At 34.1% G+C, this 13907-nt stretch overlaps 1 protein-coding gene across 2 annotated transcripts; it reads left to right on the top strand.

The window, feature by feature from the left end:
* Positions 1 to 355: 355 nt before the first annotated feature.
* LOC118189039 (ocellar opsin-like) lies at positions 356 to 11891 on the top strand. Of its 2 annotated transcripts, none has more exons than XM_035359575.2 (5): positions 356 to 507; positions 2914 to 3232; positions 6456 to 6787; positions 8479 to 8740; positions 11440 to 11891. In XM_035359575.2, the coding sequence occupies exons 2-5, from the start codon at positions 2933 to 2935 to the stop codon at positions 11749 to 11751; spliced, it is 1206 nt and encodes a 401-aa protein (XP_035215466.1). In that variant the 5' UTR covers positions 356 to 507; positions 2914 to 2932; the 3' UTR covers positions 11752 to 11891. The 2 variants fall into 2 exon arrangements, with proteins under 2 accessions (XP_035215466.1, XP_035215465.1); XM_035359574.2 differs by having other exon boundaries at positions 2911 to 3232.
* The last annotated feature ends 2016 nt before the right edge of the window (positions 11892 to 13907 follow it).

The following is a 13907-nucleotide window of genomic DNA, read 5'->3' as shown; positions in this document are numbered from 1 at the left end:
TTTTTTAAAGGTATGTATTGAATTAAGCTACCACATTTTGATTGATTACGGTCAAATACATACATTCGCCAAACTTATTCCTATAACTGAATATTAGAACACTACAAGCGTCCGATATGCAGAGGTTTGCATAACAGGTCTTTCATCTAATCAATCGTTCGTGATCTAGTTTTTGAAAACGTACTTTTGAAAATGCTGAAAAAGTTAAAATGTTGATGATCTATCCGAAAAGAAAGAAAAAGGATTACAATCCTTAGAAGAAATGAAGCCTTCAAAATGCTATTCTATTAAGACAAGGGTTTAAATGCCTTACAAATGCTTATTTGATTAAGAACATATGTTTACAGTATTCGAGATCAGTATAAAAGGCCAAGAATATCTGAGGAATTTCGCATTCGTGCAAAGCAAAGCGGTTCCTTGTGGTTCTGTTGGCCAACATCTTCTGCAGGGGATTCACAGCGCTACTTGCGGGTGACTCTTGTGGATTTCAGGAATTCTGAGTTTCAGGTAAGTTCTTTCTTTCAGGAATATTCTGCTAGGAATACTTCTGCGTTGCAACTTCGTTAACCTTCCTTAGCAAACTTAACTGTGGTCTTAGAGACAAGAAAATAGAACTGCATCCTTATCCATCGAACATTTGAAAAAAAAGAAAAAAAAAAGTTTTGTTAACCCTCTACATATACTAACAACTCTTTATCAGTCTATCGGTAATATGAAATAGAACTTTCACAACCTCCATTTCATTAGCAGTAGATCTTACAGTTCTTTAGCTCACAGTGAGTAATATATATTTATGGTCACCATTATAGCCTATGAAGGTAAATAATTTTCCTGATGCTAATATTAATCTGCTAGTCTGTTTTCTTTTCGCTTTTCTTCCTCTTAATTTTCTACATACTGGAGGATTCATTGAGATAATTTTCTGTAACTGAATCTCACAAATAATGTTTTCTTCTCAAAAAGTTTTTTTAAAAATTCCCACTTTTTTTAATTGATTGCATTTCTAAAATAAGAAGATGAAACTGTCTCCCATATACAAATGCATTATTTAATGAGTTGTTAAAATTTAATTATATAAGATAGAAATATGTATTTCTTACGTTTCTTGAGCTGAGTTAAGTACAAAATATGTTTTTGTTTCCACCAACAGCTAGTTCTTTATTATTCTTTATAGCAAAAAATTCAGTGTTAGATATATGTACACGGAAGTTTAATTTTAATGTTTTAAATTTCGTATATCCTACGAGAAATGTGACCCTCTTCATTTCGGATGTATCCAATTAGTACATTTTTATTAGTATACTAATCTAGCATGTTCCATATTCAAATGGCTGCATTGTTCCTTCCGGATCTCAAAATAAATGTCTGATTTGCTAAAGTTTCTGCTTACTTTTGTAAGAGTTGGAAATGTGTCTCACAAAAGTGATCGCCACATTTGATTTCTCAAAATAATAAAACATGAAATGCATTTAAACTAAAGCTATTAATGTGATTTTCATTAAGTAAAAGTTAACTCCTTTTTCTTCCTCCATGAAACAAAATACAGAGCTTAAAACCTAACATTTTCTCCTCTCAGCGGGAATATCATGTCATAAAAATGAAAGCACGTTTATTATTCTATAAAATAAAAAGAGTAAAAACATTTTTAATGACTTTATAACGTTGCGCGCCTCCAACTTGCACGCAACCAAGAGGTGACTGTGAAAACTTGTATAAAAGATAGAGCCTAGTGAAGGGTTTAAGTCCCTTTTTATTCAACGTAATAAATTACAATTGCGTCCTCTTGACGCTTACAGACTGAGCCAACTTGGCAGTCAAATAAAAATAATAACCTCAAAAGAAAGTAAAGACAAGATTCTAACTACGAGGCTCTCTAAAATAACTAACTCACCGCGTGTTACAATACCGCTGCTAATTCAGCAGACTTGAAGCTCACTGGAACGATTACCACTACTTCCCGCCAAGCACATAGGCCGCAACGCGGGGTTCTTCAATTCTCGCTAACTACCTCCGCGCTCGCTAAGTAAGAATATCACATACCGAACTTGTTTCCTTCTATTTAAATCAGAATACTTCCGCTGATAATTTGAATCCTTGCGCGTTCTACTCAAATTTACATATTCTGGCATTGGCAATTCCAGGGGAAAGTAAGGCTTGACAGGAAAGATAGTTTAAACTTAAAATAAATGTTAGTTAAAATAAATATAAACCCTACAACTTTATAAGATTATTATTAGCTTTCAAAGATCTCTATTTGGTTTAATCTCTTTGGCATAAATTCAACTAGAATTTTTTATTTACTATTTAAAGTTTCTTCAATCACCTTATAATATTAAATTGAATTTTTGTTTTAAAGAAACACTATATTTTCAGATTTTATATCCCATTTGTAGCTGCATATGTTGCATACGATTTAAATTTTGAAAATAAGGAGTTAATTTGAAGATTTCAGGTGTATTAAACAGCACCTAGAGCCACACATTTGCTTGGGATATTATCTTAATAGAATGTCAGGAAGAAAAGCCATTTTTTTTTTTTTTTTTTTTTTTGCATGGTACATATTGGAATTTAAAATTTGTTGTCAAGAACTTAATTCACTGATATGCTCACTTTTGCTTTCACTGGAACAATCATGAAATTGTGCTTCACTCTAAGTTACATTAATTTTGCAACCTTTGAATTCTTAATTTTTGCAAAATTACACTGCTTGTTGTAATACATTGCTCCAGAGACTTTATTTTATAAACATTTAATTAAAATTTATATCATTTTGACTAAAGTCTAAAACCTTTTAACTCACTAAAGTATAAACAAAACAAACAACAACAACAACAACAAATTTAGTCAATTGAGTAAAACTGAAAATTTGAGAAATGTTTTTAAACTAAATGCTATTATTTTTCTTTTCAGCAGCTATTTACTTTCTTCAGAAATGTCTTCTCAGGCGATGAATGGCGCCTTCATGGCTCCTCGTGGAATGCTTGGTGCCCCAGCCCCAGTCCATCTTAGTGCCCCAGTGCCTTATGATGGTGCATTCTATCCTTACCAGAGGAATGCCACCGTCGTCGATTCTGTGCCTAGCGACATTTTACATATGATACCCGAGCATTGGTATCAGTTTCCACCTCTAAATCCATTGTGGCACAGCCTTTTAGGGTTGGCTATGATCATTTTGGGAATCATCAGTGTCATTGGCAATGGGATGGTTATCTATCTCATGACATCAACTAAGGTAAGAATGATCACTACATTTACAAGCATAATGTTCTTGAAATCTCTATCCTGTTTGCATTTCTTAATGGATTATCTTAACCTATGTAATTTCTTTCTTTAAATAACAAGCAATGTTTTGAAGAGCGTATACATTTTGGGCTAATTTAGATATTTAATTAAAAAACGAGAAAGCTACATGTGGCATAGGAAGTTTGATTTCAGTCATTCGAAAGTCTGAAATGAACGTTTATGTAGAACGTTTGCTACATGCTTTTGCTGCTCGAAACATATGCGTTATTTTTATGATGCTTAAATATTGCACTGGCAATGATTTTCAAAACGTTGACTCTTACAGGAAACGACAACAGCAATGCATATACTAGCTTGAAGAAGCAAATCTTTACAAAAAAAGTGAGTAAAGATATACTTTTAAACATTGTGAGGTGAACTGAAGAAATTCGGATGTTATAAACTGAATTAAATTTAAGGCAAAAATTAAATTCTTGATATGTTTAATAATATCTTCCAATAGTAGAAAATGTTTAAGTTCCATATTGCAATATCAAAGCAGCATAAAATTTCGTTTTATGTCTAGTGAAAAGTCTTTTTGATTTATCATGTGAAAAGTCTTTTTGATTAGTAAAAAGTAATTTATCTAGTGAAAAGTCTTTTTGATTTATCATTTATCATTAGTCTTTTTGATTATCCAAACATAAATCGAGGTTAGAAAATGAAGAATGGGTGAAAGATTTTTTCCAGTCGTATTTTTTATGATAAATAGATTGATTATTAATAATTGAATGATTGAAATAATATTAATGACCTTGTCGTGCTTCCATTTTATCCTTATGTTAGCTATAAAATTGCACGGATTCTCCAGAAATTCAATTTTCAAGTCGGTTTCTCCCCTATTAATAAAATTCACCCTTCGATTCTAAATGATTGCGTTTCTGTCTTGAACTCTTGGGGAATTTATAGTATATTGTGTCAATGTGGTTTAAGATATATTGGCCAAACGTAATGAGCGTTGAAGTTTCGTATCAAGGAACATGAATCTTACGTCAGAAAAGGCGAAATTAACAAGTCTTCAATAGCGTATCATAGTTGGACTTTTAACCATAATTTTGATTTTGGATCTGCAAAAATTATCAAAAGGCTTCTTCTATAGGTGAATCGGATTTTCTTGAGGCTTTTCACATTCACAAAGATTTAGCAGGTTCAGTTAATGATTTGAAGTCCAATTCAGTCCTTCCTGGTGCCTTTAAAATTCTACTATCTTAATTCAGTTATTTTTTCCGATAGATGGCGTTACCTCCTCGCGTTAGTACTACCAGAAGGTATAAAAATCCGTTCAGTGGTTGCTTTCCATTATTTGAAGTTCAGATTTTGAGCGTAAGGTGCATTTGCCCCTCGCTCCCTATTTTAACTTCCCTAATTTTTCATGCTCGATCAGATAGCCTGGCTCAGTAAAAGTAGGCAGCCAGTGCAACTCTGATTAAAAATCTTGTTATAACCACGTGCAGTGCTGATAAGGACCACGTGTTTCTGTCACTCCTTCTCCTTTATTTTCTTCTTTCTAGGTATTTCTTTCTCCTGATGAGGAGGGACCTTTAGCTGCCCTCGAAATCGATTGAGTGTTTCATTATACCTACGCTAAATACAAGGTGGTTTTTACGATTTTTGATTGTCATATTAGCGTGTTTCTCTTCTATTCTAGTCTAACTGAATGATTATTACAAAAATGAAACAAATGATGAATAACATTAGCAATGCAAAGCATATAAATACTTAGGAAGAAGGAGATTTAGTTATGAGAGATCTAGCCTCTTTATTTTGAAAAGCAGAAATCTTGAAATCATGAAAAATGTAATTTCTAAAGTAGTATTTGAAATTATTTGTCTATGCATACTAAATGTTAGAAATGGTAGCTGTAGGAACTTGATAAATTAAAGTAAAAGTTTCTTATGTAAGGTTAATTTACGGAAATCCAGAGAAATCGTTATTAGTACGCTATATGAACTTTCGTTTTGTTTTAGAATTAAACATTCATGGATTTTTAGAAATATGCCTTTAAGAATCATTTGTATATTTCAATGATACATTTCATTGGTATTTTTTCTTTATCTAATTTAATTTATTTAAATATAAAATTATTTCACACAGGGTATGTAAAGCTCTATTTGATACTAATTCTTTTCTTCTAATGAATATCATTTATAAAATCTAAATGAAACTCATTATTGTCAAATAATTTAAAATTAAACCAAAATCTTTCTCAAGAAGTTTTTCTTTACAAAATATACTTTCATTTCCTAATATTTATTTACACTTAAATGGTAACCCTGTCGAAAGATAAAAATTACCTCGAAATGCATTGCAAAACTGAACTGAAAAATTGTTCTGTAATAATTTAATGATAACATTAACTACATGTATATTTTCATAAGTTTCTTTCTTGAATTAACATAGTGTCTAAATTTAGTGAAAATTAAACATTCTGCAATTTCAACAGGTACGATTAAATGTATGAATGTGTCATACATATAATTACACTTTGCCAACAAATGAGATACGTAAGCCTGTTTATTGTATTACTATTGCTTTCTACTTTGCATAATCTGTTGTCTTATGAAAAAGGCGTAATTAAATTATATGTTTATAAGTCTTATTGTAAAACGTTAAATAATTAGTAACAATTTATTTAATTCTGCTGTCATGCTTTTTTATGGATTAATATATTTAAAACAGACTATAATAATGCCTGGCTAAAACACTTTTCAATTTTGCATGTAATCCATTAATTACAAATTTATTCTTAAAAACAGTAATGAAATTAATGTTGTCTTTTTTAATTATTAATGGAAAATAAAAAGGTCTTGAATTACTGTACTGCGTTTTTAAATCGCAAACTGAAAATTAAATGAAATACCTGACTATGAAAATAAATGCTGTGAGCAATAAATTTAGTTCGGCTGTTATAATCAGTACGTTAGAACGTTAATGCGGAAAATATGTTTTACACACTTATAAAAATTCGCATTTATTCAAATCTGAGAAATCCGTTATTACAATCCTCAGTGGTCCATTTTTAAATTTAGTTGTTTCAAATAGTTAAAAAAAAGATTAAATCTTTTACAACTATAAAGATTAAAAAGTTATGTGGTTTTCATACTTTCTTTTATTAAAGTTTTCGCTAATTCAATATTCTTTAATGATTTCAACACCACTCATTATCTTTACAGAGCCTCAAGACACCCACGAACATGCTAATAGTAAATCTTGCTTTCTCGGATTTCTGTATGATGGCTTTCATGATGCCCACTATGGCCGCTAATTGTTTCGCCGAGACATGGATCCTAGGACCACTTATGTGCGAAATATACGGGATGGCTGGTAGTCTTTTCGGTTGTGTTTCTATCTGGACCATGGTGATGATCGCATTCGACAGATACAACATCATCGTCAAAGGTATGTCTGCAGAGCCTTTAACTAGCAAGAAAGCAGCACTTCAGATCCTTTTAGTGTGGATATGGGCAGCTGTATGGACTCTGCTTCCTATGTTCGGCTGGAACAGGTAAGTTTACTGCAACTTTATTATAAAATTACAGTGCAAATAAAACATAGTTACTAGCAGAATTCTTATTGCAGCTTGTATTTCAACCCAATGAAATATGATAGATTATTACTTGGGAGAAATTATTGAAACGGGCACGATTAATGACCTTGAATTTTAAAACGACGCGAATGGCCTTTCAAGAGTATTTCACTTCATGTGTGTTAGTGCAGTACTTGAGTTCAGTACTGAGTACAGTTAGTGCATTCGACGATATCATTGCTCACAGCATGCTCATTTCAGATTTAAAGAGACAAGTATTCCCCAAAAATCGGAAACTGTTTTAACCGATCAAATTAATATTGTTATAATTTAGCTGCAAAACTCCTCTGATGAAATCTGAAAATAATTATCACTTTTCATTTCTATAAACATATTTTTCAGTTTTTAAAATTATATTTGAAAATAGCGAGTGTGAATTAAAACTTTTAGTTTAAGTTATAACATTAGAGTTTATATGTAAATTAAGATAAAAAAATATGTAAATAAATATTATAACTTTTCGGAACGGGAACGATTAATGGGCCAAATTATTTGTAGACGCAAAATGTTTAATTACAACAAAATAAACATGATTTAAATTATCAGGGTCACTTTTCCTTCTTACCTTCTTCGGGAACATACAAGGACCTGACTCGGAACAGAGAGCTTACTAAAGCTATGTTCACTAATTGTGGTAAGTAGACAGGATACAGACGAAGGGTATACAAAACCCTTTATTTTTTCTCTATATACAATAACTTCCGTACTTCGGAATACACTGACCCGCCACTTGGGGTCTAACGTAAAAGTATAAAAAATAAAAATAAACTCTAATTTAACTTTAGAATAATAAACGTGGAAGATTGGCCTTATATTAACAGGAAGGCGTATGTAGTACAGATAACTGAGAACACTACAATACGTTTAAAAGTTATCAAGAGGATTAAAACCTCTGGCCTGGAAGGCAACAAGCAACTGCGTAACTTCTAAGGTAAGCGGCCTGCTTCGAACTCACTGCTTCCTCTCTCTTGCTTGGCAAAAAGCCACAACTTAAATACTTGGCGTTCGCCAGACAACTTTGCATAAAAACCTTAACGCTTATAATTCTGGCCGGAAGTAGAAAATAAGAAGTGATAGTAAAGATTTAAAATAAAAGTAAACGTTAGTAAAACTTAAGATCCTTACAAAATATGTCGTGATTGCAAGCTTCTACAGTTTTATCCTTCAATATTTATCTGCGTCATTCCCAAATCATCACATGTGTGTGTGTGTATAGTTCCTTTCCTATTTATGTTAAATTAAAAAAAAATTCAGCAGCTAAAACAGCTAATTTTGATTAGATTGTTTTTTTTAAATGCACATTTACTTCTTAATTTATAACTATATATAGTTAGCCCGAAGGCAAACACGTGCTACTCAGGATATGCGTTCTCTCTCAACCTGAACCTTCCTTAAATACTACTTCTAATTTGCAATCAACGCGGTTCTGAAAACTCATTCTGGTAGGGAGTTGTAAATGGAAACAAGAATTGATAGGAAAGTGACTTTAAAATAAAAACATACCTTACAAAGCATAAAAAATATATAATTTATTATTCCTAAATTTCGTTTTATAAAATTTAACTGGAAATATATAACTTTTTTAATTGATTTCATTGTGCTTTTTTTAGGTATGTCCCCGAAGGTAACATGACTAGCTGCACCGTCGATTACTTAACGAAAGACTGGTCTTCATCTTCATACGTTGTCATCTATGCTCTTGCTGCTTACTTTACACCTCTGTTTACCTTGATCTATAACTACACCTTCATCGTTCGTTCTGTCGCAGAACACGAGAAACAGCTCAGAGAACAGGCTAAGAAGATGAATGTTTCATCTCTCAGAGCTAATTCCGATCAACAAAAGCAGTCCGCTGAATGCAGACTCGCTAAGGTACGCAAATTATTTTTGTACCTTTTCTTTTCGCCGGCGCAAATCTAGCCAAGCAGACTTTATTGGCGACAACATACAGTAACAAATAAATGTTAGTTCTAAGAATTTTTTATTTTGAAGGCATAAACATTTTAATAGCGTTTAAAATTTTATAAAAAGCCAATAAATTAAGACAATAAATTTGAAAAAGACATTAATTTAAGAATTTACCATGCTTTCATGGTTCAACATCCTGAGTCGCCGGTTCGTATCACGTGACCCCAAGTGGCCTCATCCCATGTAAACTACGTTACAAAAATCTAATTCTCTCAGTAATTATTTACATTAATTCTAAGTTAAATCTTAGTTTGGAATACAAGCTTAAATGCAAGAATTATTTCAGTTCGTACGAATAGCTTACTCAAATTATGTAAAGCCGTAGTGCTTTACTTCGTTAGTGCATTCTCATTAGAATTGCTGGAATTTAACCCTTTGCCTTTTCTATATTTTCGCCTTCGGGTGAGCGGTGTGATTTCATCCCAATTGACTTAATTATCGCGAATGGCCTTAGGGCATAAAATTGAGCTATCTGGTAAAAATTCTATGTATTCCAGTATTGAAAGAAACAATCAATCTGATATGAAATGGCAGCGACTTGTTTTGAAAATGAGGCGTAAATGGTTACCAGCAAGGAAATTTAGTTTGGCACCCAGTTGTACCATTATTGCCGACTTTATCGCCTGCGCCGGCAAAACGGAAAAGTACCTTATTTTTTAAAGCCACATTTGGCAAGTATATTTATTTAGGGTATGTAGAGTATCGTATGCTGTGCATAAAGTGTAGACATGAGTAGAATCAGAATCTTATTTGGTAGATGAGTACTTTTATAAAAATCAAGTGAAACAATCTACTAATAAAATATCGTTTGTATAGAATTTGTATAGAAAACTGTTTTTCTAGAATTGGTTCCTATGGCATGGTCCCCAAGTTGAATATTTAATACAGTGTAAACAAATTCAAAGTGATTATTTAATTTTTCAATTAATTCTGCTTTTCTATATTTTCATTAAAAAATAAGTAACAGTTGAAAGGTAACAAATATGCGGTGTAACACTAAATGACGTCTCTTCTTTTAATCATAATAATAACCAGAAAAGTGTTTTCATTATTTTAACTGATAAACTTTTTTTGTGTAAGTAATAAGTCTTCAAACAATGCCGACTCAAAGAAATTACAAAAACTATCATGTTTTCTTAGAATTACTACCATCATTAGAAAAGTATGTGTTAAAAAAAGAATAGAAAATCAATTTTTAGTACATTTGATTCAGAGGAAAACGAAAAAAAAAAAAAAAAATCTTAATTTCTTTTAAATTTTACTTATAGAAACCGATTTATTTCATATTATTTTAGGTAAAGATAGCAACACAAATTAAACGTATATTATATACAGCGTGTCCCACTTGAACTTTGCCAGTTGTGTCTTAACCACATGAGCGACGTGGGGACGAGCATTGTCGTGTAGCAAGATCACACCATTCGTCAATTTTCCAGGTCGTTTGTTCTTGATTGCGACACGCAGCCGATCCAGCGTTGCACAATATCGCGAACTATTGATAGTCTCTCCACGTTTAGCAAATTCAATCAGTAATGGCCCCTGACGATCGAAAAAAAAAGTCAATAGCACCTTTCCCGAGGAAATGACAGCCTTTGCTTTCTTCGGGGGTGGTGAATTCAAATGTTTCCACTGTAAGCTTTGCCGGCGTGTTTCAGGTTCGTAGTGGTGGCACCATGATTCGTCTCCGGTCACAATTGCAGACAAGAAGTCGTCACCCTCATTGTGATACCGGATGAGGTGAGTCAAAGCAGCGCCAAACCTTTCCGTCTTCTGGTGGTCGTTCAAAATCTTGGGCATCCATTGAGCACACAAAAGCCGATAACCGAGATGATCATGAATTATGGTGTGAACCGAACCGTGACTGATGTTCACACGCTCTTGTCAGTTCATCGATGCTTATCCTCCGTTCTTGTCTAATCAGCTCATCAACCTGTGCAATTGTGTCGGGGGTGATTGCAAGGTGGCTTTGGCCCGGTCTTGGATCGTCTTTGCAACTTTCACGTCCTTCTCTGAACCGTTTGCTCCAACGCTTCACAGTGGCCAATGCGATGCAATGTTCACCGTACATAGCAGTCATACGGCGACTAATTTCATGTTGGGAAACACCTTCAGCTGTCAAAAACCTGACCACACCACGCTGTTCCTCTTTTGGAGCGTCCATTATGTCACGCTACCGTCTTCAACCCAGTGTAAGAGCGCCTTAAAGAACTTTAACCTCACACTTTCGCGCCACTTTCGTAAATGAAGGCTGTCTCTGTGCTACGCGCATGGGCCGCAGATGATGGACCGAACCATTCTTGCTGAGGAAGGGTTGGCTCACTTTCATTTGACTCGCCCTTATATAATAATAAGCCCCATTTCAATGTGGTTTAATATAAAGTCCTTGATAAAGAATCAGATTGCAGATATTCAGTCGAACGATCTCTCTAATTAATAAAAAAAAAAACAAGAGTGTTTTAGCAAGGATGTATTAAATATTCTTTAATTTTTTAATGTTTTTAAAATTTATTTTTGAGGCTTCTCATGCATGGTATTCAAAAATCCTTTGCTTTAAAATGAATGGTTTTTTTACAACTGAACTTACAATTTATTATCCCTAACAGGTTGCCTTGATGACCGTCGGATTGTGGTTCATCGCATGGACCCCATACCTCAGCATCGCATGGAGCGGTGTTTTCAGCTCAGGAAAACGTCTTACTCCTTTGGCCACTATTTGGGGATCTGTATTTGCCAAGGCAGTTGCAGTCTATAACCCCATTGTTTATGGTATCAGTCATCCCAAATACAGAGCAGCTTTGCACCAGAAATTCCCAAGTCTTGCATGCACTACAGACAGCGGTGACCACGGAAATGATACCAGGTCTGACACCACTGTTGTTTCCGATGAGAAACCGCCAAAAGGTTCAGAAGCATAATTTTTTAGCTAAATCTTTCTGTTTCAAGCTTGTAAAGTTGTGCGCTTCGTGATTTTTCTCAAATGGTTTGTTCCATTCTTATAGATTTGTAGAAACTTCGCTTACCATTTGCCTTAATAAATCTGCATTATATACCTGGCTGTCTGCTTCTTTGACCAGATTTGTATTTATTTTTAAAAAGTAATAATATATATAGCTCTAGCTTATTATGAATATCACAGGAAGAGGGGATCGAAAGTGATAAATGATAGTTCTACTTAGGTAAATATTCAACATTTTGCAACAGTTACTTCAAAACCATAAATTTCATCACTAAGAAATGTTTTTCTCTATTGAGTTTCAAATAACACCTATTATTAAAAGTCTAATGTGCATTCAAATAAGAAGTAATCACGTACCTTTTCAAATTAAAGACCAGATGTGAGGTATAATTAAAGACCAGAGAAATATTCCTCTGACTTTTATATGCATTGTTCAAAAGCTGGTCGAAACTTTCAAACTGAAAAATTAACCTTTAAGGTGTGCCTTTAAGTGTCTACGATGGATATGTTTTTATAAGAAGTTTTCTTTTTAACTGATTATGAAACGAATGTGAGGCTATGCGCCTAGTGGAATGATTTTTTTTTTTGAGGAATTTGAGGGAATGCTGCTTATGTTCATATTACACATAAGAGAAATGATGTGAATTTCCATGTAGTCAAATGTAAGCCAAGATTCAAACCTGGTCGAAACAATAATGTATAGCCATTCAACAGTTTGTGGATCAAAAGCAAAAGTCTGGAAAAAACCGTCTTATTTTTAGGTCAAAATGGGATTTAAATAACAAATATTTTTACTTTAAATAACTGGCTTTTTCAAAACTAAAATTACATTCTTTCCCTCCGTAAATAATTTTCATCCTGTTTTGATAGGTTAAATAAAATAAATTCTAATAAAACTTATATATTTGAAATAGTTATTATTTAATGGAATTCTTATTTATAATTCAGAGGCGAAATATAAAATATTACCATAGACTTTGATGTATCAGGTTAGAAACAAAATTTTTAAATGAATTTTGTTTAAATTTACCGTAATTTGTTTCCTATCCTTCGTTTTCCTATCAACTAACCGAATTTATATATTAGGCTTAATTATACACTGACTACCAGTAAGTATTTGGACACCTGTGATAGAAAAGAAAAACTAACTTTATTCAAAATCAATTGTTGGTAGAGCCTCCACTAGGGGTAATTACAGCGTGGTCCCTCCGGAGCATACTTTCCACAAGTCTTTGTATGACAGATAGTGGTATTTTCTTCCACTCGGCTTGGAGAAGACATAGAAGTCCCTTCACCGATTTTGCACGGGTAGTGCACCCCTGAATTCGGCGATGCAACTCGTCCCAAAGGTTCTCGATAGGATTCAGGTCTGGACTCTGGGCAGGCCAGTCCATTCGATAAACTCCATTGCCATCATACCAAGCCTTGGTTAACTTCGAAACATGACAACTGGCATTGTCGTTCTGAAAATAACAGGGGTCCAACCCGTAAAACTGCCACAACGTAGGAAGCACATTGTCATACAAAATAGTGCAGTAGACATCGGAGTTGAGCTTACCATGAATGGGGACCAAAGGTCCCAGCCATACCAGGAGAAACACCCCCAGACCATAATTCTACCTTCGCCGAACTTGACTGTTGGCACAATGCATTCTGGAAGGAGACGTTCTCCAGGTAGACGCCAGACCCAGACCCTGCCATCCGAACGGTAAAGGGTGAACCTTGATTCGTCACTCCAAAGAACCCGTTTCCACTGATCTACGATTCAATTTCGATGTGCTTTGCACCACATTAACCGAGCAGCGCGGTTGGACTTTGTGATCAAAGGCTTATAGGCAGCAGCACGACCATGAAAACCAAGCAGATGTGCTTCCTTACGGATGGTATTCATTGGAACAGTACTCCCGGATGCCTATTGAAACTCCTCGCGGATGAGGGCTATCGGTTGGGTGCGGTTCTTTCGAATTTCTCTGAACAGCACTCGTCGGTCTCTATCTCACAGTTTCGTTGGTCTGCCGACTCGAGGCAAATTCCGACAATCACCGCTCACCTTCCACTTTTTATTCACATAGGCCATTGTCAATTTGGGGTACTTCAGATCGCTAGATATGTCCC

This window comes from Stegodyphus dumicola, chromosome 4 (genome assembly GCF_044657685.1).
Source record: "Stegodyphus dumicola isolate Sdum_Otavi_A_Nest chromosome 4, ASM4465768v1".
In the NCBI taxonomy this organism is placed as follows: Eukaryota; Metazoa; Arthropoda; class Arachnida; order Araneae; family Eresidae; genus Stegodyphus; species Stegodyphus dumicola.
Note: the sequence above shows the minus strand (reverse complement) of the source record. Positions and strands in the feature narration are given on the sequence as shown.

Coding starts and splice junctions, on each gene's coding strand:
- LOC118189039 (XM_035359575.2), top strand. CDS start 2,933: ATGTCTTCTCAGGCGATGAATGGCGCCTTCATGGCTCCTCGTGGAATG. Junction 6,788..8,478: donor CCTATGTTCGGCTGGAACAG/GTAAGTTTACTG, acceptor TGCTTTTTTTAG/GTATGTCCCCGAAGGTAACA. Junction 8,741..11,439: donor CTGAATGCAGACTCGCTAAG/GTACGCAAATTA, acceptor TATCCCTAACAG/GTTGCCTTGATGACCGTCGG.